This window comes from Hydra viridissima, unplaced genomic scaffold, assembly GCF_058129835.1.
Source record: "Hydra viridissima isolate aposymbiotic clone 2 unplaced genomic scaffold, HvirCarnegie_v1 scaffold_9, whole genome shotgun sequence".
In the NCBI taxonomy this organism is placed as follows: domain Eukaryota; kingdom Metazoa; phylum Cnidaria; class Hydrozoa; order Anthoathecata; family Hydridae; genus Hydra; species Hydra viridissima.
In genome coordinates, this window is record NW_028324308.1 from 14512079 (window position 1) to 14539837 (window position 27759).

The 27759-nt window shown below is 27.5% G+C and overlaps 1 protein-coding gene across 2 annotated transcripts; it reads right to left on the minus strand.

The window, feature by feature from the left end:
- LOC145185547 (spectrin beta chain, non-erythrocytic 1-like) lies at positions 1 to 27759 on the minus strand. 2 transcript variants are annotated; one of them, XM_090097159.1, is made up of 48 exons: positions 27667 to 27759; positions 26044 to 26171; positions 25382 to 25533; positions 25212 to 25292; positions 25038 to 25130; positions 22572 to 22660; positions 19124 to 19204; positions 18924 to 19039; positions 18676 to 18788; positions 18359 to 18546; positions 17543 to 17894; positions 17215 to 17442; positions 16938 to 17106; positions 16435 to 16676; positions 16042 to 16242; positions 15842 to 15958; positions 15533 to 15613; positions 15095 to 15132; positions 14784 to 15003; positions 14563 to 14681; positions 13806 to 13902; positions 13195 to 13323; positions 12540 to 12656; positions 12178 to 12351; positions 11508 to 11702; positions 9181 to 9258; positions 8526 to 8698; positions 8326 to 8416; positions 8081 to 8227; positions 7907 to 8002; positions 7167 to 7334; positions 6897 to 7009; positions 6473 to 6569; positions 6278 to 6367; positions 5856 to 6056; positions 5557 to 5765; positions 5276 to 5432; positions 4517 to 4759; positions 4176 to 4355; positions 3823 to 4067; positions 2540 to 2754; positions 2224 to 2315; positions 1957 to 2137; positions 1751 to 1866; positions 1237 to 1297; positions 1058 to 1148; positions 555 to 630; positions 1 to 425 (listed from the first exon to the last, which is right to left on the minus strand). In XM_090097159.1, exons 2-48 carry the CDS (start codon positions 26168 to 26170, stop codon positions 66 to 68), a joined length of 6999 nt encoding a protein of 2332 aa, XP_089953285.1. In that variant the 5' UTR covers position 26171; positions 27667 to 27759; the 3' UTR covers positions 1 to 65. The 2 variants fall into 2 exon arrangements, with proteins under 2 accessions (XP_089953285.1, XP_089953284.1); XM_090097158.1 differs by lacking the exon at positions 27667 to 27759 and having other exon boundaries at positions 26044 to 26396.

Consider the following 27759-nt stretch of genomic DNA (forward strand, 5'->3'; position numbering starts at 1 on the left):
TAAAACCTAGAAAGTGCATTGCGATAAAAATAAATACAATTAACAATAAAAACGATAAAAATGCTTTAAGGTTTTTCGGTTTTATTAGCTTTTCGCATCTTAAACAACGAGGTGCTACTTTTCTTCTTCTCTTTTTCTTTCTTATTCTGAACCTCCTCTTGAGGGCTACCAACAGAAGATGGATGCGGTGGGCTATTTATTGTCGCCAGCCGTTTTCTAAATTCTTCATCAGTAACATTAGAGTCAACCGCACATCCTCTAATATTTTGTATCCAAAGTGACATTTCGTCAGCAGATTTTGTGTTTATCAAGTATTCACAGCCGTTATATAATTTTATGCGAAAAGTGTGTTTTTTCTTGTGATAGTCTGAAGCCACTTCCACTTGACATTCGTTTAAATTAAACTCAGACAACGCGTTGCCATCCTGTGTTTAGTACAACAATCTTTTAGAGTAACGCTTTTTTTTTAACGTAAATTTTATAACATGGAAATTAAAATGACAGAGAAAGTAAAAATAAGGTAAAAACTAAAAATAAAATTTTAAATCATCTACCTGCGATGCATCTTGTTCTTCTTTGTAAAAAAATAAAGAATGATTTTTTAAGACTGCAAAATATTCTTTCCAAACCCTAAAGTAAAAAATAACATTTCACCAGGTTTAATGCTAATTTACTCATAGTCATCTCTCTCTCTCTCTCTCTCTCTCTCTCTCTCTCTCTCTCTCTCTCTCTCTCTCTCTCTCTCTCTCTCTCTCTCTCTCTCTCTCTCTCTCTCTCTCTCTCTCTCTCTCTCTCTCTCTCTCTCTCTCTCTCTCTCTCTCTCTCTCTCTCTCTCTCTCTCTCTCTCTCTCTCTCTCTCTCTCTCTCTCTCTATATATATATATATATATATATATATATATATATATATATATATATATATATATATATATATCAATTTTTATATTTATTAATTCTCTCTATTTATCAATTTTTAGTTTTAACTTCAAGTGAATTAAACGTAACATTTTATGCCCGTTTATCTTTTCATAAATAATGTCGACTATTCTTTATTTACCTCTGGTGCGCTTTTTTGTTTTGTGCTTCCTTCGTGGGTTTTCTTGAAATAAGCCCCTTGATTTTTATCTCGTTCTCCTCTTTCTTTGGATCTTGTATCAAGAACAACAAAAAAAAAATTTAATAAAATTAAAAGTTCTGACTGCTTTAAAAAAAATAAATAAAAAAAACTTTTTTTACCTGTTTTCTTATCTTCGGGATTTTTAACTTTTGTAGGAGGTGTTGCTGGAGGAGTTGATTGCTATTAAGAAATAGACCCAAAGTTACATATTATTTAATCAACAATTTCATTTTTTTTTTTTTTTTTTTAATCAAATTAGGGCCACCTCTCACAATATACTATAAGTATCAGCATTTGGTTTTTCTGTTAACCACGAATAAAAACGATTAAAGTAAAAACTAAAACACCAATCTTTTGAAATAAATTAAAATTTTTAAAAACAGAATTATTTGGTTAAAACAAATGTCGATGCTTTGTATGTTGTACGTGTATGAATGTGCCAGATTTATGATACATACACGAACTATCAAACATTTATCATTTTTATGTATAGCGACGGTCTCTACAATTTTTCAACAACAACAATCTACAATATTCAACAATTTTTTGATAATGTATTATAAAAAAATAGTTGAATATATAGAGAGATCGTTGCTTATTTACTATATTATTTGACAAGGAAATTTTACATACCACTGAAGAAATTAAGGTCACTTGCACTGTTTCAGCTTCTTGCAACAGTTTTTCGTTTTGTTCTTTCGTTCTTTGAGCTTCGAGTTCCAGCTGTTTACTTTCAGCAAGCTCGCGCTCTAAAAGTATCAACGCTTGGAGAATAGTAATCAATCGTGACAATAAAGATCGAGAAAAACAATAAAATTACAAAATATAAAGAAATATACCAAGTCGATCTTTTTCTTCTTTTTCTTTTTTAGCAGCTTCGAGTTGCTTTTGTCTAGCATTCCTTAGTTCGAATGTTGTAAGGCGCTCTAATGCATGAAAACGATCTTCTTGATTGGACAGCAAATGCTCAAAGTTTGAATGTTTTTCGATGAGTTTCATTATTTCATCCACTGATAAACCCTGCAAAAAATTTTTTTTTACAAAAGCAACAACTTTAAGAGGAGAAACTTAAAAAAACCAACTAATTATAAGTTTTATCAACAAACATCAAATTCTTTGCCATTGATGAAGTGGCTATTTTGAACAACCCATTCTTCTGCTAGGTGAGCCTCTCTTGCAAACTGCATTACTTCTGATGCTGAAAAAAAACATTTAAGAAAAAAATTTTATACCTTAATTAAAAGAACCTCATTGAACGCTGTATTCTGTATTAGAAGTAGGATGTGCAAATATATTATCAATGAATAATAAAATGGTGCATCCAAAAGCATGATAAAAATGACAACCATAAATAGTTTGTTTTGTTTTGAAGAACACTCAACAATCCTAAGTTTTTCAAGAACAGCAAAAATGAGAGCATACTTAATTGCAGATCTTCCCAATGGACATCCCATTCTTCTTCGAGCATTGCTTTTCTTTCGTGCAGGTTTTCAACTTTCTCTTTCACATTAAAAAGTTCCATTTCTAACAGTTCATTTGCAACTTTAAAAGCAGTGCTGAATTTTTCTTCTTTGGCATCCATCTCTGACTTACGTACCTGATGAATACTCATCAGATGATCACAATCAGGAATATCCCTATAAAAAAACATTTTAAAAAACATTTTTTGTGTGTGTGCATGCTAGTTAAAGTGTCCCAAAAAATATTTATTAGTAATCATAGTTACTGTTTTCTTATACCTTGCAAAGAATCTATGAATAGATATTTAACAACAAAGAATACATAAATTTTCAGTTTTCAAACTTGTAAATTGTTCATTAGATTAGTTTTTGTATTTATAGCCATTATAGTTCTTTCCAGCTTTTGCCCAAACAATATGAAATGTTAATTCTATTATTTGAAAAACAATCCCAACATAATTAGCCTGAATGAAAACGAACCACTGAGCATTACAGTCTGCCCCATATAGGTAAATCAACATTATAACTATATTGGTTTACTGGTACAGTATAGAATTTAATGATAAGATATTCATTTTACCAGTACGATGAAACATGCAATTCTACATTTCATGTAGTTTGTTCTAATTGAAAGCAGAGCTTCATTATAATATTATTCAGGGGTTGAATGAGTTGTATGTTGTTGACTGCAGCACCTTGCAAAATTTTGCTAGTAAACCATGTCGCATGTGTTCTGCCAGCTTTTTAATTTGACTGAAAAGATACTCAATTTATATTGAGTTAGACTGAGCCTTTTCTTACATAGCATTTTTTGATATCAATACCATCTGTGCCAAGAGATGCAAAAACATTGCAATCATTTTGAGGGTGATCTTTTTGATAGCCAAGAGCTGTCTAATGTCTATACTATATAGCAAATACTTAATGATTTGAAAGAATAAAGTATGATTTCTATTGAGTTGAGCCATTTGGAGTATGATACAAGTGTACACTAATATGCGTAGGAACATACTATTTTTTTGAAAGTTTCAAATCTTCAGAGGACCTTAAGGAGACATCTAGATACTATTTAACTGTGCTGAAATTATTTGTAGAGTATCCTAAGCTCGTGGAGAAACATTTTTAGAGGTGAATTTTTTTTTTTCAAAAACAGTGTGACACTCTAGTGTTTTTATTTTCCATATTCTTTCAATATTAATATCTACTTTCAATATTAATATCTACTTTTAGACAAATTGATCTTACTTGGGTTTATCATCAGAATCTATCTGCAGCCTGATATCTTGTATCCATAGCAAAAGGTCATGGACTAACATCAACCACTCTTGATAAACATTTGACTGCTCAAGACGTTGAGTCCGAATATGAACCCGTTGTAATAACTCTTCCCATGCTTTTACAACTTCTGCTTCTTTGTCTGTCAGAGTGACATAATGATCGCCAGCATAATGAGCCTTTAATTTTGAAGCAAACTCATGGATACCTTCCACCTGTAAAAAAATGTTTACAAAACCATCTCCTTACTACATTATTAACTCTACAAAAGGAATTCAAACCTTATTTTATCTCAAAATAATTCTACTATTTTGATATCTTACTTGCAATCCTAAAGGTTTGAGGTCAGATTCAAAAGCTTTGTGATATCTTTGCAGTGTATATACAGATTGCTGGTCCCTGCCTAAATCCTCTGTGATAGTTTTCTCTTTGTCATCTATCATGCTCAATGTTTCCTTAGCTACGTGAAAGAATTTGTGGTACTCATGACCTGCAGCTAAAAGCTAAAAAATTTTAAGAGTTAAATATAGAAAAACAGATTTCTATAGATTAAGGAAGGATTTCTATTGATTAAGGAATAGATATAGTAAAACAGATTTCTATAGATTATAGAAAACAGATTCTATAGATTTCTGTAGATTATTCTTTCTTAGGGTAAACTCACTTCTTTTCTGGTGTCAAGCAGTTCAAGTAAGCAGTCCCACAGTCGGTTTAGCTTGTCTTTCCATTCAGATATTACAGCTGAATCTGAATGATCTGCTGCTAATAATTGATCTACAACAGCATTAATTGTCTGCACTCTATCTTTACCTGTTAATCTGGTCTCATTAGAGAAACGTGCAAACCTTTCTTCTAACATCTGAATCTGATCATAATCTTGACCGATATCTTGGGAGCTTGCTATCACCTAATGCAATATAAAATATAGAGATTGAGTCTTCAAAGGAAAAATGAAAATTAAAGCTTAAATTTTATAACTGCAACTTACAAGCTGTTATCATTATTATTGTATGTATTTATTATGTTAATAATAGTAATACATTAGTACAGTAGTAATACATCATCACAGTAGTAATTTTAGATTTTGAGTGTGCAAGTTGATTTTCCATAATAGAATTAAACTCATGATTGATCCAACAAAGAGTTATTTTTTTATACTCAAAATTATTTGTAAAGTTTATTATTTTTTAAGTTTGTTCAATTTTTATCAAATTGAAAAACTTACTTTTCCTGAAGACAAAAGTAAGTCTATAAAACTTGGCAAATCCACCAGAGCTAAATTTTGTTGATTAGTACAAAAACGCAGTTATTTTACACGAAATGCCTTCATACTTTTATATCAACTCAAACATTAAAATTTATTTTAGAAAAGAAAAACATTAACAGTATTCATAAACAAGACTTAAAATTTTTTAAAAAAAACCTCTCTGTCAGCAATCCACAACTCAAGGTCCTGCACTTCACGCTGAAAAAGGAGAAGTTTTAAGTTCTCATCAAGTTTTTCTTGTCGCTCTTTTGCTAATTCCTTTATATGTAAATAAAGCTGCTCCAGTCTTGCTTGTGTCACCTGTGCAACATCACTTAAAGAAAAAGATAAAAGTAAATTGGTCAAAAACACTAAGATTTCAGATTTGTATTTGTTTTTTTCACAACATTTCATTCACAACATTCACAACAAGTCATCTTTCACAACAAAACCAATACCTTTCTGGATGATTATGTGTAACAAGGTTCTGCACTGCAGCTGCAAGGTCTGCAATAGAACGATCATAAAGTGCAATTGCATTTTCAAGAGCTAAATGACTTTTTATCATGTTTTGAACATGCTCTTGGTCTTTGCCTCGATCATCCCCAATTAAAAATAATTCTTTTTCACTCAACCAAGATTCGGCTTCTGCAGCATCAAAGAAATACTGAAAAGGAAATTTTAAAACATGGATTCATTCATTACATAGAAGAACCAAATGAGGAACAATTTAAAGCCTATCTAGTCAAATTGTTACCTGCTTGGCTAGCAAAGACTCATCAAGATTTGCTTGATACTTGTTTGAAAGGTCTTTTAAATAGTCCCACTTTGTACTTAGCGCATTTTTAAGTAACTCTATTTCATCAGACCTAGCATGTTTTTCATTAATCATATCATTGCCACGCTCAACTATTGCAACAATCAAAGGTTCATGACCACAAATTTCATTGCATAAAATCTAAAAAACCCAGTCTTACATGAGTGCTTAACATAATTTTGTAATAAAGATATCATTATATTAAAGGAACCTAAGGAGAGAAAAAAACATTTGAAACATTTATTTGCGGTTACAAAGAAACATTACAAAGATGTTACAAAGAAATATTAAGTAAAAAAAATAATTTGATTTTCAATGAAAACTTGATTTTATCACAACAAAAAGAAAAACTTAAAACCAACCAAATGTCGTTTTTTAGAACGCTGAACATCATGCAATCTACTACCAAAATTTTTTGACTGAAGTGTTGGTTCTTTTTCTTCAATCCAAACCTATCAAAATCAAAAGAAAAGGATTGAGAAACTTTTTCCTTTTTTAAATGCTCTATATTTATCATATGTATAATCTTATATATTAACAAAAAGCATTGGGCATACTTGTGCATCTTCAACATCACGCTTGTATTGATAATATCTTAAAGATTTTTCTAATAATTCCCTCCTCTCAGCCAATGGCTGCTCTAAGAATTGGAACCTAAAAAAGCAAGTTTTAAATTCATTGTTAATTAAAAAAACTTCATCTTGTATATTCTAGTTTAAAACAATTGCTAAGCTAATGGGTGTAACAGATGTAAAATGAAAAAGTTAAAATGGTGGGTGTACTAGGATGTAAAGCTAAAACATGGATGTAACATGAAGCAAAGCTGGCATGATAAGTGCAGCATGAAGGCTAACATGACAAGTGCAACATGAAGCAAAGCCAGCATGATAGATGCAACATTAAGCTAAGCTAATGTAATAGATGTAACATACTAAATATCACATAAAAATAAATAAATAAAAAATAAAACTTAAAGGAAACCTTTCTTCCATTATTTTTTTTTCTGCAACAATCTTTTCTTCATCAACTTCCTGAGGGTTGGCACATAGATCAATCATTCTATGCTTCTTTAGAGAAACATCAGATTCAATGCGCTATAAGAAAAAGGTTTTATAAATAAAATATTAAAACAATAAATCATATTTATTATCAATATTTACATTATGTATAAATATTAATAGTATATATAAATACTAAATCAATATTTAGGTTAGTAGTCATAGAACTGACTTAATGTTTGGGCTCACATACTTTGTGTTTGTCAAAAAGATCTCGTGCTGTTACTATATCAGTACCAGTTTCTTTATCAGAAATTTGGCTGTGTATCTCACTAATCCATTTGTCTAGATTTACTATTTCTGCATTAAATTGTTGTTGACGACTAGCTTCAGTTAAATAGATTCTCTTCTCCTTTGATGTCTAAATGAAATGTCTATTAACAAAACCCACATAAAACCCAAAAAAGTTTACTTGTTCTAGAAACTTTTGGAAAATGGTTCATCTTACGTAGATAAAACAAAATAACATGTAAATACCACAAATTCGTATTTTTGTCTAATTTTGTTTAAAATTTATAAAAAGATTTTTATTCTTTTCCTAACACAAAAACTCAAAATTAAAAGCAAATAAAATGACGTCTTTTTTTAAAAGAAAAATCAAAAGAAACTCTTTTAAAGGATTAAAGCTCAAAATGAAATCATATTTAATTTTATGCTTTTAAAAACAAAGAATTTTTTTTAGTTAATTATTGAGGAATAATCTAACTTAATTGAATTACTTTTATTTTTTTTAATAAATGAATTACCGGGGCTTTTTTCAAATAACTCAAATTAAAGTTGACTAGCTGGTATAAAATCTCACAAACATTTACTAAAGTATGAAAATTACTAGTATAATAATTTTAATATACTTCAATTATTTGCTATATAAAATATTTTGCTAGATATATTTATATTGTTAACATTTTTTCCCCATTCTAAATCAACCATTACCTTGTTTAATTTTTCCCACAATGTGTCTATTTTTTCCAAGCGCTCTTCTATAGTTGGTATTGAATTTACATTTGATTTAATAATTTCTTTCCCATTCTAAAATATCAAACACTATTTAAAAACAAGAAAGAGAAAAAGAAAAAAAAAAAAAAAATTTACACCCGATCAATTTACCTCTTTCAAAATATCCATCTTCACCTTGTTAGCATCAAGTTCAGCTTCAAATACGGAATGTTTTATGAGCTTACTTCTTACATTTGTTGATTCCTTGTAGGATTCATCTGATGCCGATTGCAAGCGCTCATTCATCCAGTCTATTACCTGAGTCAAAAACTTTTAGAAGTGAGTAACTGCGAATAACTTTTTTTAATGTTAAATATAAATTATATATACCTAATCATTTCTACATTGAAATTTACCTCGCTTGAATCCTCAAGAAACTGCTTTAATTGTAAATCTTGCAAAAGTTCAGCCAGCAAATTTTCTGCTTGTTCACGATTTGCCTTACGGCTAAAAATATTGAAGGGCAAAAAATAGAAAAACAACCAAAACTCAAACTTTTCAATAGAAACTTTAAAAAGCAGTAGAAAGTCAGAAAATCAAAGGGAACTATTCTCACTTTTCATTAATAATATTTGCTTTTTCTGCAATCTTTTCTTTAGCGTAATGATTACTTTGACAAAGTTGTTCAGCAAAGTTTAAAAGATGATTTATCTTATCATCATGTGTTGCCATTTTGTTAAAAAACTCTTCCAACTTCTTAATCTCTTCTTGCAGCGCATCTGCAGTTGGCTAAAAATAAAAAGGAAAACATTTCAATTTTAATAAATTTCTTTTCATCATTTTGGACTTAAACACAGAGATTTCTTATACATTGAATCAATTTATATACTGAGTTTATACACTGAGCTGATCTATATACCATATAAGTCAACTTAGTGTATAGGTCAAGATGACTATTTTGACTCAATATAAACAGCTTAAAATCTTTATCTAAACACTAGAATATATGGGATATCATCAGTTAACCCCTGTTTTCTTCTCTTTTTTTTTCTTCTTCTTTCTTTTTCTTCATTATTAAAATAACCACTATTACTGCCACAAATATCAGCAATCATTATTTAAAATATCTCTGATACATTTTTCTTTTTTTTTTTTTACTTTTTTTTTCAATGCCTTTTTACAATTTCTAACACAAACAGTTTTTTAATGTTTTTTCAGGTATCATTTTATCATAAAGATTGTTATAAACTTAACAAAATAATTTGACTCACAGTAGTGCGTTGCTTTGACAAAAAAAGTTCTTGCTGTCCAAGGATAGCTTCACTTTGTTTAGAATCTCGTAAAAAAAGCTAAAAAAAGAGACCTTAATATTAGAGATAAGATTTTAAAATCTTAAAAAAAAAGAAAGAAACTTCTCACAAAAAATTTAATAATAAAACAATCAAAAGTTAAACTCCTTTAATACTTCAATTTATTTAATACTGGTATACTTCTATTTGAACTTATTCTATATATTCTAATGTACATAAATTATGACACACAACATTGAAATAGCTGAACAATATATAACAAGTGTATAAGTCCAAACAACTAATACTAATAATAAATTGAAATAACAATTAAAATTATATAAATCAAATAACAAACATAAAAAGGGTAAACAAACAACAACTATAATAATGATTACATGAACCTCATCTGTTCTTAACTTATCACCATTCTAACCATTAGTTTTTTCATAATCCTTTTAGTTGAACTATAGCTAACTTGCGGCCTAACATAAAAAACTTGTGGCATAAAAATGATGGTAATATTTTAAACTGTTATGGTGCACAGCAAATATTTATGGTGTGGCTTTAAAGTCTTAAAACTTTAATGCCTATCATAAATGTTAAACAGTTTCGTAAAACATCAGTTTAAACAAAGGGGTATGGTGATGCAAATCCTAATAAACAAAGGGTATGGTGATGCAAATCCTAATAAACAAAGGGTATGGTGATGCAAAACCTAATAAACAAAGGGTATGGTGATGCAAAACCTAATAAAGGTTACTGATGTAAAACCTGATGAAGGAGGTGAAGCAAGTTTTATGTGACAAAGAGAAACTTCTTATGTCAAAACAACTGACTCTGACTTGTTTGGATTCTTTTAAATTTATTGAGAGCTACTAGCTTTAACCAGACAAATGTCAATAAACTGATGATACATGTTAAGTATTTTTATTTTGAGTGCCAGGACATCTATAACATTGATGAATGAGTGTCACCACTGTTCAAAAGCATTACAAGAAGGTTGGAAAAAAGGGGCAAAGAAATTGGAAGTAATTGCATCAATAGCAACTGTATTGCTGTAAGTAAGTGGCAGATACATTTGTGTTTCCTCAAGCAAACTTTTGAAATTGCTTTATTAGTGATAGTCCGCCAGATTGGACTGGTCAGCAATTTGTTTTGGATAAGTGAAAAAAAATTTTTCTTCCATGCAACATTTTATTACAAAATGTACACATAAAAAACTTATACTCTTATTACTTGATTGATTTAATCAAGACAACAGTGTTGTTCTGTTATCACTTGGTAACCATGATTCTAACCTTGTGGTTGACTTAATCAAGACAACAGTACTGTTCTGTTATCTTTTTCATGTAAATTTAATTGATCATCTGAGTATTGTGACAATGCCAAAAATACTATTAACACGAGTTAACTTCTATGTACAAGCAACTAGGCTGAAGCTACTGTTCAGAACGAGCCAGCATTAAAGATAATATACTAGTTTGATAATTTAAAAGCTATATCATCCCCATAATTGATCATACCAAATCAAATATGCCTATTTGGTTTTGCCAATTTTGGCTGAGACAAAAGTCAATAACATATAAAAGAAAGAGAAGTATAATTGACAAACAGAAATGGAAAGAAATTGGTTTCAAAAGGAGGGAAATAGGAAAAAAAAAGTTATATGCAAAATGGGCACAAAGATGAACCTGCTAGGCCTATACATTATTTTATGTAGAGAAAGTAATTAAACTAGGATTTTTATTGCTTTTGTATGAGTGTTTCAAATTTCCTATGCTTTGATGACCTGTTTGAAGGTCACCTAATAACTATTTGGTTATAAACATATTCTACATGTATTTGCTGGATATTTTAGCAGTTTTTTAAGTCATTCTTTAAAAATCTAACCAGTAACAGTACAGTGTATATCAAGAAAATGAAATAAACAATATGACAAATAAGAAATTAAAAAAACAGGTATAATTTTAAGTAACTGCTATATAAGTATAAGCAAATAACTTTCTAGCTACATGAACTGCACTAACTTACAACAAGTAACACCAACTACAAATACTTCTCAATACTTTTTATGAACCTTTTCTAAGAATAAGAAATGAAAATGAAATAAATCAATACTTTCAAAAATATATATGAAGTATTTTAACTTAATCAGATATAAGTGCAAATTAGAATTACAAATACATTAATTTTGATTATCAACTAAAGGTCAAAACACCTTTCTTAAATAAATTATCAATAAATTTCATAAACATCTTTTTTCTTAAAAAAAGTTAAAATTTAATCTTAAAAAAAAAAAAAATCACTTGATGATTCATGCTTTGCTCAAGTAAAACTTTTCTTGCATCCCATAAAACATGCAACTGCGTCCAATCTTCTTTTAAATCAATCATTTGCTGACGCAATGACTGCGTTTGAAGATCATTATGATCATCATGTATATACTTTGGACCTTCAGATACTAATGAATTGTAATCATCATTATGCTGTTCAATGATAGTCTAATAAATAATAATAGCAATAAATAATAGTAATAACAATAAATAATAATAACAAGAAATAGTTACAACAAGAAATAACTATATCAATAAATAATAATAATAATAATAATAATAATAATAATAATAATAATAATAATAATAATAATAATAATAATAATAATAATAATAATAATAATAATAATAATAATAATAGTAATAATAACAACAATAATAATAACAATAATAACAATAATAATAATAATTAACAATAATAATAATAATTAACAATTAACAAAAAATAATATGAAAAGAAATAATAACAGGAAACAATAAAAACAAGAAGCAATAACAAAAAATAACAAAAACAAGAAAAATAATAAACAAGAATTAACAATAACAAAAAATAACTATTCATTTAGTAAACATTTTTATTTATCTTTACTATGATAAAAATATTAAAAGGAAAGAATATTTCTGTATTTTAAAAACTTTGAACCTTTAACTCAAAATGAGCATCTAGTAATGATTCAACTTCAGATAAACTTTGAGGTAAATCTTCTGAAGAACAAGCCTCTGATATGTGTTGCAACCAAGACAAGAAGTCATCAAGTGAAATGATAAACCGCTTAAGCTCGCCAGTTTCAACTAAGGAGTCATTCTTTTCTTTCACCTACATTTTAATATTATAAACATCTTTTGTTCTTAAAAACTGTAAAAAATTGCAGCTAATATTTTCAACAATATGAATTATAAAAGAAAACTGATTATTAACAAAAAAAAAAATTAAAACTACAACAAAAGATAACAAAATTAAGATTAAAAAAATCAAACTTGTTTTTAACTTAATTTTTCACACACCATTTTTGATAGATTTTCCCATGCAGATTGCATGTCATCAAATTTTGCTTGAATATTAATGGCTTCTTCTGGATATTCCCTTGAGAGATTTACAGCTTGAGAGTGCAGATCTTGCAACTAAAAAAATTTTATAGTTAAAAAAATATAAGGTACAAGATGCAAAGGTAACACATTTGAACTGTCTTGATTATTCAAATTTTACTTTTGAGCAAATCTTTCTGCAAAGTAATTTGTTACTTTTCCTATTCTTGCTAAATACTTACATAATTTTTGGTGTCATGTAACAATCAGTATATATTGTATGCTATGATATTTGGTACTGCATAACTGTGAGTATATTATAGTATTAAATACTAAAGTTAATATCATTACACCATTTTGTTCTAGAAAACTGTAAAACTGCACAATTTTGTGGAATTAACAATTTTTACAAGTTAACATTAAAAAATGATTTTATAATTGAAGTCTAAAATTTAAAGATGTTTTGTAATAGAAGATTTGATGTGCTTTTAAAACTTCAAAAAGAATTTTTTATCATTATTTATACCTTCTAACACTGAAGTTTAACACTTGATTGTGAACATTCAAACTTCTTACTTCTTGCAAACATTCTAACTATACTTATAACAATGCTAAACGTTTTAAAAATAATGACCTTTGAAGGTAAAGAGGCAATGTCACGCTCTATGCTATGTAGACGACGCTGTAGTACAATTACACTTGACAAATCAGCACCAGGATCTTCAACAGATGCAAGTAAACCAGATTTCTCTACAATCCAACTCTAGCAGAATAATCAAAAATAATAATAAAAAAAAAGCAATTTTCAAGCAGTTTTTAATGCAACTAACCATTTGTACCCTGCTAGTACCTGTACAACTGTAATATTTATAACCTATCTATACTCAAGTATCATTTCAACAAACAACAATCATTAAAAAGGGAATTATATTCACATAATTTGAGAAAAGACTTATTATAAAAGGACCTATAATATGAAGAGCTTTTATTCAAAAACAGCTGCAATTAGAAAAGATGTACTTTACTAAAATGAGTTAAACTGAACGAGCTTCAATTTCAGACTTGAAAAACATTAATGAAGGAAAATGTTTTTAAGCTGAGATTAAAAAACTTCTTTTTCAAAAAAAAAAATTTTGTATCTGGTCTATGCTAGATTTAATTCATATTTGTAATTGCTGCAATCAAATTTGTTTTTTGTTTTTTTTTTTTCAAAAACACAATACAGAAGATGGAAATGAAAAAAACCTGTGTTTCAGTGATTTCACTGTAAATGGTTTGAATCAACAAACAAGCATTGAGTTCTTTCTTTTTTTCATCAGCTTCTTTCTTTAATGAGTCCCACCTGACAAAGAAAGAAAAAAATTTTTTTTAAAGATTTGTTAAGCATTACACACTCTCTATATTCTGCATGCATATGTTCTAATGGTTATGCTTTATGTTGTGACCTAATTTCAAATCAGAAACTATAAATTTGAAAAAGGCAAAGAAAACAGTGATATCATACTTGGAGGAGCTTTTGATACAAATTTTGTTACTGATTGTTCATGTTGTTTAATTTTAATCAATAGTTAAACTTTTTGCACTGTTTTTATAAACAATTTAAATACCAAAAAAGAAATTTTATTTAAAAATGTTTTAAAATGGTTATCAAATTTGTGTGATAATTATTTGTGTAATAAGCATTTGAAAATTTTTTTTAAAAAAGAAAGAAATTTACCATTACAAAGTAATTGGGTCTAAAATTATCAGAATGTTAAGACAGCTCTTTTTTTTTTCTTCTTCACTCTTCTTTGAAACTTATTGATAAACATTTTAAAGGTTTTTTACTTGAAACTTAAAAAAAAAATTTCATTCTTATGCAAGGTAAAAATATTAACATAAAACACATTATCCTTCTCCTCCCCTCCCCAATGTGTAAATCACTAAATATTTGTCAATTTAACCCTGGTCATATAAAAGGTCTGAAAAAATACAGAAGAGACTGAAGAAAGGAAAGATATACATGCTGTTTAAGTCATTTATTCTTGAAGACAACTGTTTTGATGCTTCAGAATCATCTTTTAATATTGTGTCAGCCATATCATTAACAACTTTCATCCTTTCTTTGTTTGCATTTAACTCCTATGATAAAAGAAAAAAAAAAGAAAAAAAAGATTAAAAAAAAAAAGATATAGAAAACAATAACATTTACACCAACAATAGCAATCTTAACAATTACAAAACCTGTTCAAATCCTTCAAACTTATGTTGCACTATAGTACATCTCTCTAAATCATAACTTCGCTCCAATTTCAAATAGGTCTTAAGCTGTGAACTTCTCTCAATAACCCATGTTCTTACAATATCTGCTTCACTATACAATTTATATAGAGCAAGACATTCGTATAGTTTTTTCATTCGCTCATCAATTTTTTTTTGCAAAGTAGCATAGTGCTCACGAAGACTATAAAAAAATAATTACAATAAAAAAACCTTCTAATACTAAAACTTATCTAATTTACTCATGTTAAAGCTTGTTGAAGAATTTACCATACCTGTTAAGGAAGCTTAAAACTTCTGGTGATTCTTGATCCTGCAGTAAAAATAGTTGTTTTTAACCTTTAACTTCAAAAAAGCTTTGAAGAAAATTTTGACTAGTTTTTAAGTTTCATGTTCAGTTATAAAGATTAGAAACATAAAAAAGTATGTAAATGTATTTTATGAGGATTGGACTTATGTGAAGAAACAGCACCTGTAAACATTTTAAATAGGATAATGCATGTAGAGTATGTAATGCATGTGGAGTATGTAATACATAGGATATGAAATGTAACAGAATGATAGAACTAAAACTATAATGATTAAAAAAAAAAACAGATAACTTTTATAACTTATTTTAAAAAATCGTTTAAAAAAAAAGTAGATAAAGCAACAAATAAAAAAAAGAAACCAATAAAGAAATTTAAAATTTATTAGGGAATAAAAGAATATACCTGTTCTCCTAACGTATTCAATCTAAGCTCTTGAACAGACTGTATAGCATCATTTAAAGTGCCTACTTCAGTAGAGAGTTTCTAAAAATCAGTTGAGTAACTTTAAAATCTACACAAGATGATTACAATAATAGAAATACTAGTGCAAAATATTTGCTTTTCATAAAAAATTTACTTTATTTTTACCATTTTTTTGGTTTCTTACTCTTACTTGTGGTGTAATACACTTTTAAAACAAGAACAGATTGGAGCTCCATCATTATAGAGTTCCATCATGACAAAGTGAATAAAAGCAAAGCAAATGTTTACCTGATAGTTTCTTATCAATTCACTGACTGATTGTTCATCATGACCCCAATCATCACTTGCAACTGGAGCCTCAAACTCATTCATATCTGCCTCAATTTCACGACAGTCACTAAAAAACTAAAAATGAAATCAATTAAATTTTATGTTAAGTAAATAAACTTTTATTCACAAAAACTTGTAAACAAATTTAAAATAATTACTTGATGCAGATTAAGCACTTCTTCAAGTCTTTTTATACGCTGCTTTGAAGTTTCATCTACAGACTTCCATTTTTTTTCAAGACCTTGTGACAATTCCCTGATCCTCTCTTTAGCATATGGCATCTTGACAACTAATGCATTTCCATGTTCAAGTAAGATTTCAGTAAGTGGTTTCTTGGCTGATAACTCTTCTTCCAAAGTCTATTTAATAAAAATATTATTTGTAAAGCTATAATGTGAAAACTTAAACCTATAGTATTTATAAGAGATAATTCTATATATCTTGTGATGTGATTTTCACAAGAGATATCTTTTAGAATATATCTAAGAAATATATTTTAGAATATATTTTAGATTCCTCGAGATTAGAGTTGACACAAAAGAGGAGTAAACCTTGTGTTGCTGTAACAAAAGAGCAGTGGTGTGTAAGTCATGTCCATATTCTGTTGATGAGACAAAATATTCTTTTTCACTCAGCCAGATGTCCTCTTCTTCAAGGTCTCTATAAAATGTATGGAGCTGCAGAGATTCTTCTAATCGCTGTCTCCGTTTCAAGGATAAATTACATAGAATATCATAATTTTTCTGCAACTCATCCTGATGGGATTTGATAGCTTCAATGTTTGGTTTATAACCTAAAACAATTAAATAAGAGTTTTTTTTATCAATCATTTAAGTACCCTAACAAAAATGTGTTAAATCCATTGCATTCAGTATTTGAGAGCTTTTTATTCTTTTTGCTTTCACAGGTAGAGGGAATTGGGTCTTGAAATTTTAAATGTTAATTCTGATAAGGTTTAAATCCAGAGGGTAGAAAGAAAGAATACTGACATATTACTAAAATATGTCAGTATTCTTTCTTTCTACCCTCTGGATTTATAATACTAAAATATTACCATCTGTTTCATCTTTTTGGGCTGTTTCTAAAAACACATCTGCATTATTATTTATTGCTTTTACTCGGTCAGATTGGGCAGAGATATCTGCTTCAAGCAGACTATGCTTTTGCAGAAGATCTTCGACACTTACTAGATGTTTTCCATAATCTTCAGATTGAAGAACAGTCTAAAATTTATAAAATCTCTAAGCCTCTAAAATTAATGATGAAATAAAAGGATATTTTCAAGTAAGTTTAAGAGAAAAAAAAAACCGAGGACAAATCATCTAACTTGCCTTTAAGTCAGCCATCCAGTCAATAATATAAATCATTTCTTGAAATATTTTATGAATTTGAAGATGCTTTTCTAATCGCAACCCTCGAAACTTTAACAACTTCAGAAGTTCTTGCCAATTTAATTCAATTTGGTTTGTCCATTGCACAAACGATTCTGTCATGTGATAGTTTTCTTTTTTTAATTGATCGCAGAGATGTAGAACACCAGAAATTCTTGCAACATAGGCCTGGGAAAGAGTAAAAAAGAAACACAAACAATTACCAACCATTATAGTATGAATCACTGCAAATTTAATAAAATCCAAAAACTTTAGCCATATAACTAACTCTAATGTCTGTTTCAATTGCTTCATGTTTTTTCACAGAAGCTTCAACCGATGGCAAATCATCACCAAAGTTATCAATTTGCAATAGCTTGCTGTTTTCCTTGAGCCAAGCCTCACGTAGCTTTGCTTTACGTGCAAATCGACTTGCAAGTTGTTCAAGCTGCTGTTGTCGAACAAGCTCTTTTCGCAGCGCAACCTCACAACTGTGTTCTTCTTTTTCAAGTTGTTGCCAAGCTTTATTGATTTCATTAACCATGAAAGCATCTGGTGGATTGTACATTTTTTGATGATTTAACCGAAGCTTGCTTGTTATTTCAAACATCAGCACCTCTATGTTGCCTTTTTCAACATATCTAAGTTAAGATATATATATCAAGTTTAATATTACATTATTTGGATATAAAACAGACATATGGTATGATGCTTTAATTAATCCTTCTTTTCTTACTTTTTTGCTCTCAATATATTCTCTTTTACTTATAATTGAATGTTTTTGCCTTAAAAAATCTTCTGCTTATATTTAACAACAGTTTTATACAAAATGAACTTTTTTTCAACTAGTAAACACAAGAGGGAAAATAATCAAACCATTTTGCAAATGATAATAAAACATAGAATCTATATAAAAATGAGGAGTTTTATGGCAGATACAGAGGAGATTTAAAAACTCAATATAAAAGGTAAAGAAATTATAAAGAAATCAGAAGGGTGAGTATATTATTCCATTTTTGTTTGCAGATGCAATTTCTCCACTTAGTAAAAAGGACTAAATGTTTATTATTTTCTTCTGATTGAATTTAAAAAACAAAAAATTTACTTTGGAGGTTTTTCTTGTGTTCTGTACAAGTTGAACTCTGCAAGCTGCTGCTGTACAACTAATAGAGAATTTCCAAATGAGTGATTTTGAAGCATAAGAATACGTGCTTGAATCCATTCCATTAATAATGAACTCAATCTCTCATAATCATTAACCAGCTTTTCATTGTCTAGAACTTGCTTGATTACCTAATAAAATATAAAAGTATACATAAATATAACTGTAATCATTGATGAAAATTTATTCTATGATTAAAAGAAAAAACAATTTAAGCTTTAAAAAATTAAACTATTTGTAATGAGAAATGAAAAATTTACATTCTGTATTCGACTGCCAGAAACCTCCACTTGCTTCATCTTTGAGAAATACTGATAGTAGGTTGCAACATATGTCATTATAGATTTTTCATCTGGATAATCAACACAAACATCTAAAGGAAAAATGTAGTGTGGTGACATTATTATTTTGACTACTGCATAAATACACATTATACACATATTCTTTAATAGTAAATTACATTACTTTTATAAATAACATATTTATTGAAAAAAAAAATTGTAACTACCTGGAGCTTCTAGAAGTGGAAAAACACCAAGCTCTCGTTCTGCAGTATCAAAAGCCATATTTAAGTTTGTGATAGGATCTTCTTTCACCAACTTTTTCATATCAACTAGATCTGGCCTGATGAAGAAGTTTAACAAAACACATGTAAACCAGAAAAAAATGACTGGATACTACAAAATTATTCAAACAATTTATGAATACCTGTGTTTGTGGATAATAGCATTAAAAGCTAATCCATCTCTCCAACTTGTTGTAAAATTTGTGACATTCACATTAGAATAGCTATAAAAAAATTTAATTAAGAAGATTACATTATGTCAGCATATTATTCAGTATTGATCTTGCCACAACTTTTAAAAGTGTTCTTAAGTATTGTCTTTTTGTTATCTTGGGATTTTCATCATGCATCAGACAAGCAAAAAACTTGTTAATAACTTCCTCATCCGCCATTTTTTGCAATTAAAACAAAAATTCTTTTTGTTTTGTTGGATAAAATGACGGATGGGAACCAAGTCTGACTCTGAATACAAGTGAATTCCAACAATATTCACTACTAGTCAGAAGAAGTCAGAAGAAGTAGACTTATTGATAAACTTATCAAGAAGAAATTAAAGTATATTAATTTATTTGTTGGAATCTTTATCTTTGTCAACAATAGAGTCAAAACTTGGAGCAGGTTGAGTTCATGTGAACTTAACCTGCTCCAACTCAAAGAAGCATTCTGAATATGAGCAGTACAACTTCTTCTAATAACAAAAAAAATGCAGTAATATTGGAACTTTTCAATCAAAGAGATTAAAAAATAAAAAAATTAATATGGTATATAGTTTGTTATTAAAAGTAGGTGTCATTCCCTGTCAAATCAATCAGAAATTTTTTTTTTTGACACCAAGTCATCTCAGAGTTGAATGATTTTTTTTAAAAAAAAAAAAACTTCACTTCAAATTTTAGTGTTTAAATCCTTACGGTTTTAGATATATTGATACTCTGCCCCCAATTTCTTTCTTGACTTAATAGTTGTTTCCACTGTTTTACCATCCAATTTCTGAGCATTTGCAAACTCTTTTTCTTAACTGATATTTTCAGTGCCATTTATTTTTAAGCATATTACATCACACAATTAGTTTAAACTTATGTAATATTTATTCAATAGTGGTGAAAGTTCGTACCTATTTTTTAGGGTGTAAAATTTAAAAATGATGACCAAAACTGTACAAAATCAAAGCTTCTGTTAAAAAAATTGAATTTTAAGATGATACAACAATTTTCTTAAGTTTTTTGATGCCCTGTACAAATAGAAGTATATTTTGAGATGCCTGTAAGATTCTATAAAATTTATATTGTTTGATAGCTGAAATTTTTTCTTATTTTTTCTTTGAAATCTATGAACATAAGTCCTCTTAAAATGCAAGCTGTGAATAGCAACTCAAGATTTGCTCTCAATAAAAAGAAATTATTACAAGTTCAATAAATAGTAAAATTAGGAACTGCAAACACTTTAAATATAGATCCTATTCAGTTAGGCCAAGAAGATTCTTAATAAATTTTCAAAAGGAGTTCAACAAAAGGCAAATGTCATGGATATACTTATAGGAAAAGTCAAAGGAAAAATATAAAGATCCAAGTTCAACAACTAAAATACTGGTTCCAATTTCATGGTCTAATGAATATATTGATGAAGAGCTTAATATTACTAATTATATGGTGCAGATATTATGCAAATTGTTTCAGAAAAATGGGATTATATCTTTCCCTAAAAAAAAATGAATGTCTCAAGAGACTGCAGATAAAAACATTGAACTTTAATTTAGAGATGAAAACAGCAGGAAAAATGTTAAAAAGACTTTGTGAGTGTAGCTTGAAGATCTCACTTCCAAAAGCATTTGATTCTCTCAAATCTAGAAGAATTGCATGTTAATTTTAAAAGCAGTTATCCAGTTCAATTGAAACCACAAGCAGCTTCATATAAACTCTGATAAATAAGTTACAAAAATTTACTGTTCATTTCTATATGGCAAAAAATCCTTAAATAAAGTTTAAAAATGACTTAAAGAGTACTGAGGTCTTTGTCTTCTGCGATTTTACAGAAAGTTACAGGTTTGTTGTACAAGACAAAATGCACAGTTTCAACTGGAACAAAATTCAAACAACATTTCAACCAAAAGCAGTTTATTACAAAGTAAATAATATCCTTTAAATGCAATTTAATATACTTCATATCTGATTATTTAATGCATAATGTAGATATGGTATATCATGTTATAAAGTTTATGATTGAGCATGTTAAAACCCATATTTCTCAGAAAACAGAAACTGCTCATTTTTCAGAAGAGAGTGTTGGCCAATAGAAAAACTATAAAAACTTTATAAATTTATGCCACCATGAACGAAACTTTATGATGAAATGTAACAAATCACAGTAATCACCTCATAATGATATTGGTAGGACTGTGAAAAGACTAATTCAATTGCTAGCTATCATAGAACAAACAATCATATACTTACAGCATCTGCAATATTTGATAATTGCTTAAATGAAATCGTAAGAATTAGTTTTTACTACGTATCTAAAGAGTCAAACATGATAATATGAAGTGAAACAGATATCATGTTTGAATCCTTAGATACACAACTGCAAAAATACTACCGGGCACTTTTAGCTATTACAATTTCATCCCTATAAGTAGTGCAAAAATTGGAACTCGAGTTGATTCTAAATAATTTGGAATATTCATTTGTCTTGAATTTCTAAGCTAATGACATTACTAAATAATGCCTGTTTATGAATATGAACTTCAGAGTCTTTGATATATGATAACAAACCATGGATCAGACTAGTTGAAGAGATAGATATTGAAAGTGAAGACTTTCAAGTAAGATTCCATGTACCCCTCAAGGTTATATTATTGTCCTTAAAGAGATAATGTGTGTTGGGTATCATCAAAAAACTTATTGTTTTCAACTAATATTTCAACAACTGTCACAGGAAGACAACACAACATAAGTGAGATTGAGCACCAAAGCATTGAAGACAGCTAAGCAAACTAAAAACTAGAACTAAACTTTTATCAAACCTTTTAAGATTGTTAATTATTATTACATTTTAATTTTAGTATTTTTATATAGAAGTTTTCATTTTGTGGTGTTTGAGTCATCATTTTTGAATTCTACACCCTAAAAAATAACTATTGATTTTCACTAAACTTCTTCACTATTGAACAAATATTACATAAGTTAAAGCTAATTACATGGTGTAATGTGCTTAAAAAAAAATGGTGTTGATAAAAAAGGCCAAGAAAGGGATTGGGTATCAATATATCTAAAACTGTAAGAAGTTAAACACTAAAATTTGGAGTGAATTTTTTTTTTCTTGAATATGAGCTTGCATACCGAAAATTAATTAAAATCTGAGATAGTAAAGATGTAAAATAAGTTAGTTGAATTGGCCTAGAATAACTTGTAGGTGATTACAAAAAACATTTTTTGAATTCATTTTTCAATGATTTTTAAATTTTATTCATAATAATATAATTATTAAAATAATTTCAGTACCATATTTATTTTACTATTTTTTCAACTTATAGTTTGTTTTATAACAGAGATTAAAAAAATTTCTATAAAGTATTATTATGTTTTAGGAAAAACCTACCCTTGGGTTTTTGATTGACACCAAAGAAGAAGAGCATCTTTTGCAGATCGTTGCTCTGAGGAATCAGTTTCCACCATTATATCTTGAATCTTAAAAAACAAGTGATATGCTAATTTTAAATATTTGTGCAAAAATATTTTACCATTGTAAATTTAAGATATGTTTTTGAGATTAAACATGCAGCATGTGAGGGAGTAACAGAGGTGACAGCCATTAGAAGGCAATATTTTAAGTTATTTCACTTACTATTTACATCTGTTTAAAAAAAAAAATCATGTCTAAATTTGTCTAAATAAATAAAAATTCATTCCTTTAATCAAACAACTCATTGAGTGCATTTTTACTTTTTGAAATTTGCATTTTTACATACTTTTAGTGATATTTTCGTGCAGAATGAAATTTATACATTAATAATCATTAGTAGATTTTTATGGATAAATAAGTAAACTGAAGCCCTGTTTTACCATCTTTAAATAGGTTAAATACAAAATTTTAGTTGTTTTGGTTAATGGTCAATTTTCAAAATATTGGGTAATGGCCAAATTTTGTTATTTTGACTTAAACTATATTTACAAGTAAATTTTTGTTTCATCTTAACAAAAAAAAAAAAAGTTAATAGTTTTCAATAAACCATAACCCTTACATATATTTTTAATTTTGGCCTCAAGTTTACCAGTTCAGGTTGCTACCTATCTTTTGTTATCTATCTATCATATGTTCCCTGACTACCAAAAGAACATTTTGTCTTAAATATTCATAGTGAAAAATGAGAACAAAGTTTTCAATCAAACTAATGTTTCTTTCTGCACAGTCTTGCTAACCAGTTGAATGAAATGCATGTATGAGCTTAAAACAACTACATTGCTTGCTGAATACTGTTCTTAAACAGGTTTGGTGTGCCCTGTAAGCATAAAGAATAACCAACATTCCTTTAGTGAATCACTTTAATTGAATTCTCTCAACAACTTTGAATGCATTTAAATTGTTGAGAACAGCATGTTCTACTTTGCTGATTTTAAGGGAGGCAGATGCATAGCAAATATCTACTATAAATACATAAGGTATTCAATAATTGTGATATCATATTAAGCATTAGGAAGTGTATGACATAGACCATAAACCTAAGATTGTGACAGGTACCTGGCTGATATACTTAAAAATCATTTAATTTCTCAGATTTATTTTTAATGTAGAATGCTAAATATTCTACAGAATATCTATAATTATTTCTGAATCATTTTAATTTACTTTAAAAAACATTTAAAAAAATAAATTTGTAGAATTTTGCTTCTCTTACTACTCTTTGTTGGTTAAACACAAAAATAAGATCACCTTTGGTTTTAAACTCTAGAATAGTTACAGTTACAGATAATATTTTTTCAGTAACTTTGGCTGTAGCTAATATTAACTCACTAAAATCATTCCATGTACAGCCTCCTGCTAGAAATCTTTAAAATCTCCTTCTGACATACCATATATTTATCTTTAACCATCTAACATTTTTCCAAGATAATTTATTACTAATAAACAGTACCAATAAAGTGAGTTTGATATGAAATAATGAGGATTTGATATGAAATGCTGACGATTGCTCTGAGTGAACGCTGAGACTCTCTCTGATTATCTTTTCCATTTTGAAGCACATTGGACCAAACCTACTGTTTGAGCTCAATTAATAAAATTCAACATCTTATGCTGAGACTAAGACTTCTAACTTACACTTTAACCGCATTACATTACCTAAAATTCTTATGGCCTATTGGAAAAAAAAATGTTTATACACCCCTGCTCCATTTCTACAGGCAATCAAATTTTACCCTTTAAAGTATCAAATTGTAAAAGAAATCACTTTTTATGAGCTTCTCAAATCAAATCAAATGTTGATCTGTAAACTTTTAAAGGCCTCATTACGGGAAACTGATCTTACTTTTATACAATCTTTTTTTAAACCTTTTTTTTTTTTTTTTTTTTTTTTTTTAATTGCCAATTCAAATAAATTCCAAATAAAATGTTTTTGTGTGTTTACAAATAATAAAATGTTTAAATTATTTTTAGAATTATTTAATATTTGGAGTTATTGATGAAAAAAATAAGTTTCAATAATTAAAAGCTCATTTTCTCAAAAAAGGAAATTTTATAATTTTTCCCAAAGTTAAAATTTGAACTGCCACAAAAGTTTACTTTTGTTAAATTGAAAAATCATTTGCATAAAACAAACTACGTTTTTTTAAATTTTTTTTTTAATCATAATGTAGAGAAATCAGTAAATATTTGTAACCTTATTTTGCAAAAAAAAAAATAATTTATTAGAACTTTCAGATCAAAATACATTTAACATTAGAATTTTATTTTAACACTAAATTTTAACTTTAATTTAAACTTTAACATTAAATTTTTAAATTTAACAAAAATTTTCTTTAAACATTTTTTGAGTTTTGCACATAAATATACTAAAGAAAAACCAACCTGAAACCGTAAAATAATTGTCCAAATCAGCCCTAGTGTAATTTTTGGATTTCCATCAACAATATCATGATTTCCAATATTAGTGAGCTGAACCTTTAATATTAAAAATAAATTTTAATAACTAATTTCCTTTGAATTTTGGCAAAAAAGTAAAATAAAATATTAGCTTTTTACTTCTTTTTTCTTTAAGAAAGCTAATGCATGCTCTACATTCTCAAGAAAGTGAATCCTCATTCGTCCTCTACTTGGACGTGGCTAAAAAAATTATTATAGCAAACTTCTTAATTTATGAAAAGTAAAAAAGAAGACAAAAAATCTACCTAAAAAGTTTACAATAAAATTACCAGTTTTGTTGCTGACAATATTTCTAATAGTAGAATAAGTTGGCGACCATCTTGAAAGTCATGATATAAGTCATTGATGTGAGCCTCAACTTTTTGTAAATGAGAATTTACCCATTTTGTAAATGTTTTTTTTTGGACATTTTCACGTTCACCTAAAATATTAATGAAACTAAAATTATATTAAAATACGAAGATTTAAGTATAAAAAAACTAAACATAAGTTTGGCAGGCCTAATAAATAATAATTAATAAGAAATAATATAATGGTTTCTAAGAAATAGTATAATAATTACAAAATATTATAATAACCAATAAAAAAAAATTAATAACTGATAATTAGAAGAAACCAATAGCATTAGTAAAACAATTGTTGTAATTCTACAAAAATATCTAAAAACATTAACAGTGTAAAATATAATTAAGTTTAATCGCTGAACAGTGTGATAAAACAGCATAAATAATAACAAATATTAGATTATAAATTAGACTTTATTTTTATTATAATATAAGTAATCCCATCAAATTTAATTAACTTTTACAGTAAAATTAAAAATTTTCTTTTGAAAAAGTGCATCTAATGTAATGTAGTATAAAAAAACTATCACCAAAAATATTTGATAATATTTTAAAACATTTTTATTAAAAACATATCAAATGCTTACCTCTAAGTGCAGATATCTTTGACTTTTCAAAAAGTATAGCAGATGATTGGTTAGCTTCCATCCATACATCACTGCCCCTCTCTAGCAGATGATCATCGCGATAAATATCAGCCAACACCTCCCCCATTCTTAAGCATTATTAAGAATATATATGTATATGTAAATGTATATATATAAATATGTATGTATGCATGTATGTATGTATGTATGTATGTATGTATGTATGTATGTATGTATGTATGTATGTATGTATGTATGTATGTATGTATGTATGTATGTATGTATGTGTATGTATATGTATGTGTGTATATATATATGTATATGTATACACATACACAACACACACACTAAATTTAAAAAATTTATATCAAAAACTACATTTTAATAATTATCATATAGCAGCAAAAAGGAACATCAAAAACTTAATTTAGTACTTAAAAGCCTATTAAACCTCCTAATTAAACTTTTTTAGATGCAAAACTTTTAAAAGTGTTAATTTAAATTACTTTACATCATAGAACTTCTCTTAGTTTTAAAACTTCACACAAATCAAACCTTAGTAACTCAAAATCAAATCATTACCATATGAAAACAGATGTCAAAATAGACTGAAAAATAGTCTTTACAAAAGAAATCATTTTCACTATAAGAGTACTTTTAAAATAACAAAACAAATTTAAGACTTTAGTCTATAGCATAATGAACTCTTATAGAAGAATAGATAGAATACAAAATAAAACAATAAATTAAAATACATAAACATTATTTTAAAACTTTAACAAAGCCTAATATTTAACTAATATATTATTTATGCCAATCTAAAAAAAGAATTGTTTTCCCTCCAAATAAATAAAAATTATAAAAATCAGGGAAAATCAAGAAAAATAAACAGCTCAAACTACACAGTTATTTCTTTCTGTAAAAAAAAAAAAAAAAAAAACTATTACTGCAAAAAAGATCACTATATTTACAGTCTTAATGTCATGACATTTTAATGCTAAATTAGAATGACTTAAATATGCTTTTATCATCAAGATAACAAGTATTGTTTGTTTTTTACAACTTGAATAAAAAAAATTTGTTAGAGGTCATTATCTATAATTAATTATGAAAAATCATGGCACTAAAAAAAACAAAAATATATTTAATCTAAAATTAAAATATTAACATTATGTATGTATATATTTATATATGTATGTATGTATGTATGTATGTATGTATGTATGTATGTATGTATGTATGTATGTATGTATGTATGTATGTATGTATGTAATAATATATATATATATATATATATATATATATATATATATATATATATATATATATATATATATATATGTATATGTATATATATATATATATATATATATATATATATATATATATATATATATATATATATATATATATATATATATATATATATATATATAGTCTAATAAACTCATAAAACAAAGAAATAAAAAACTAAAAGTGTAAAAAGTATTCATAATTTTAGATCAATTAAGATTTGCAACTTTGAGAAGTTTACATAGAACCTGAAAAAGAACATTCAACTGGTATCTCATTGTTCTCTTGTTACAATTTTATACATTACATTAAATCAAATAATACTCATACTGAATTTACAAGTCCAAAACTAATATGAGGCTTGGAATGTGCAAATATTTCATGTGGTTGTTTATACTTTTTGTACACTATATTGTTGCTGAT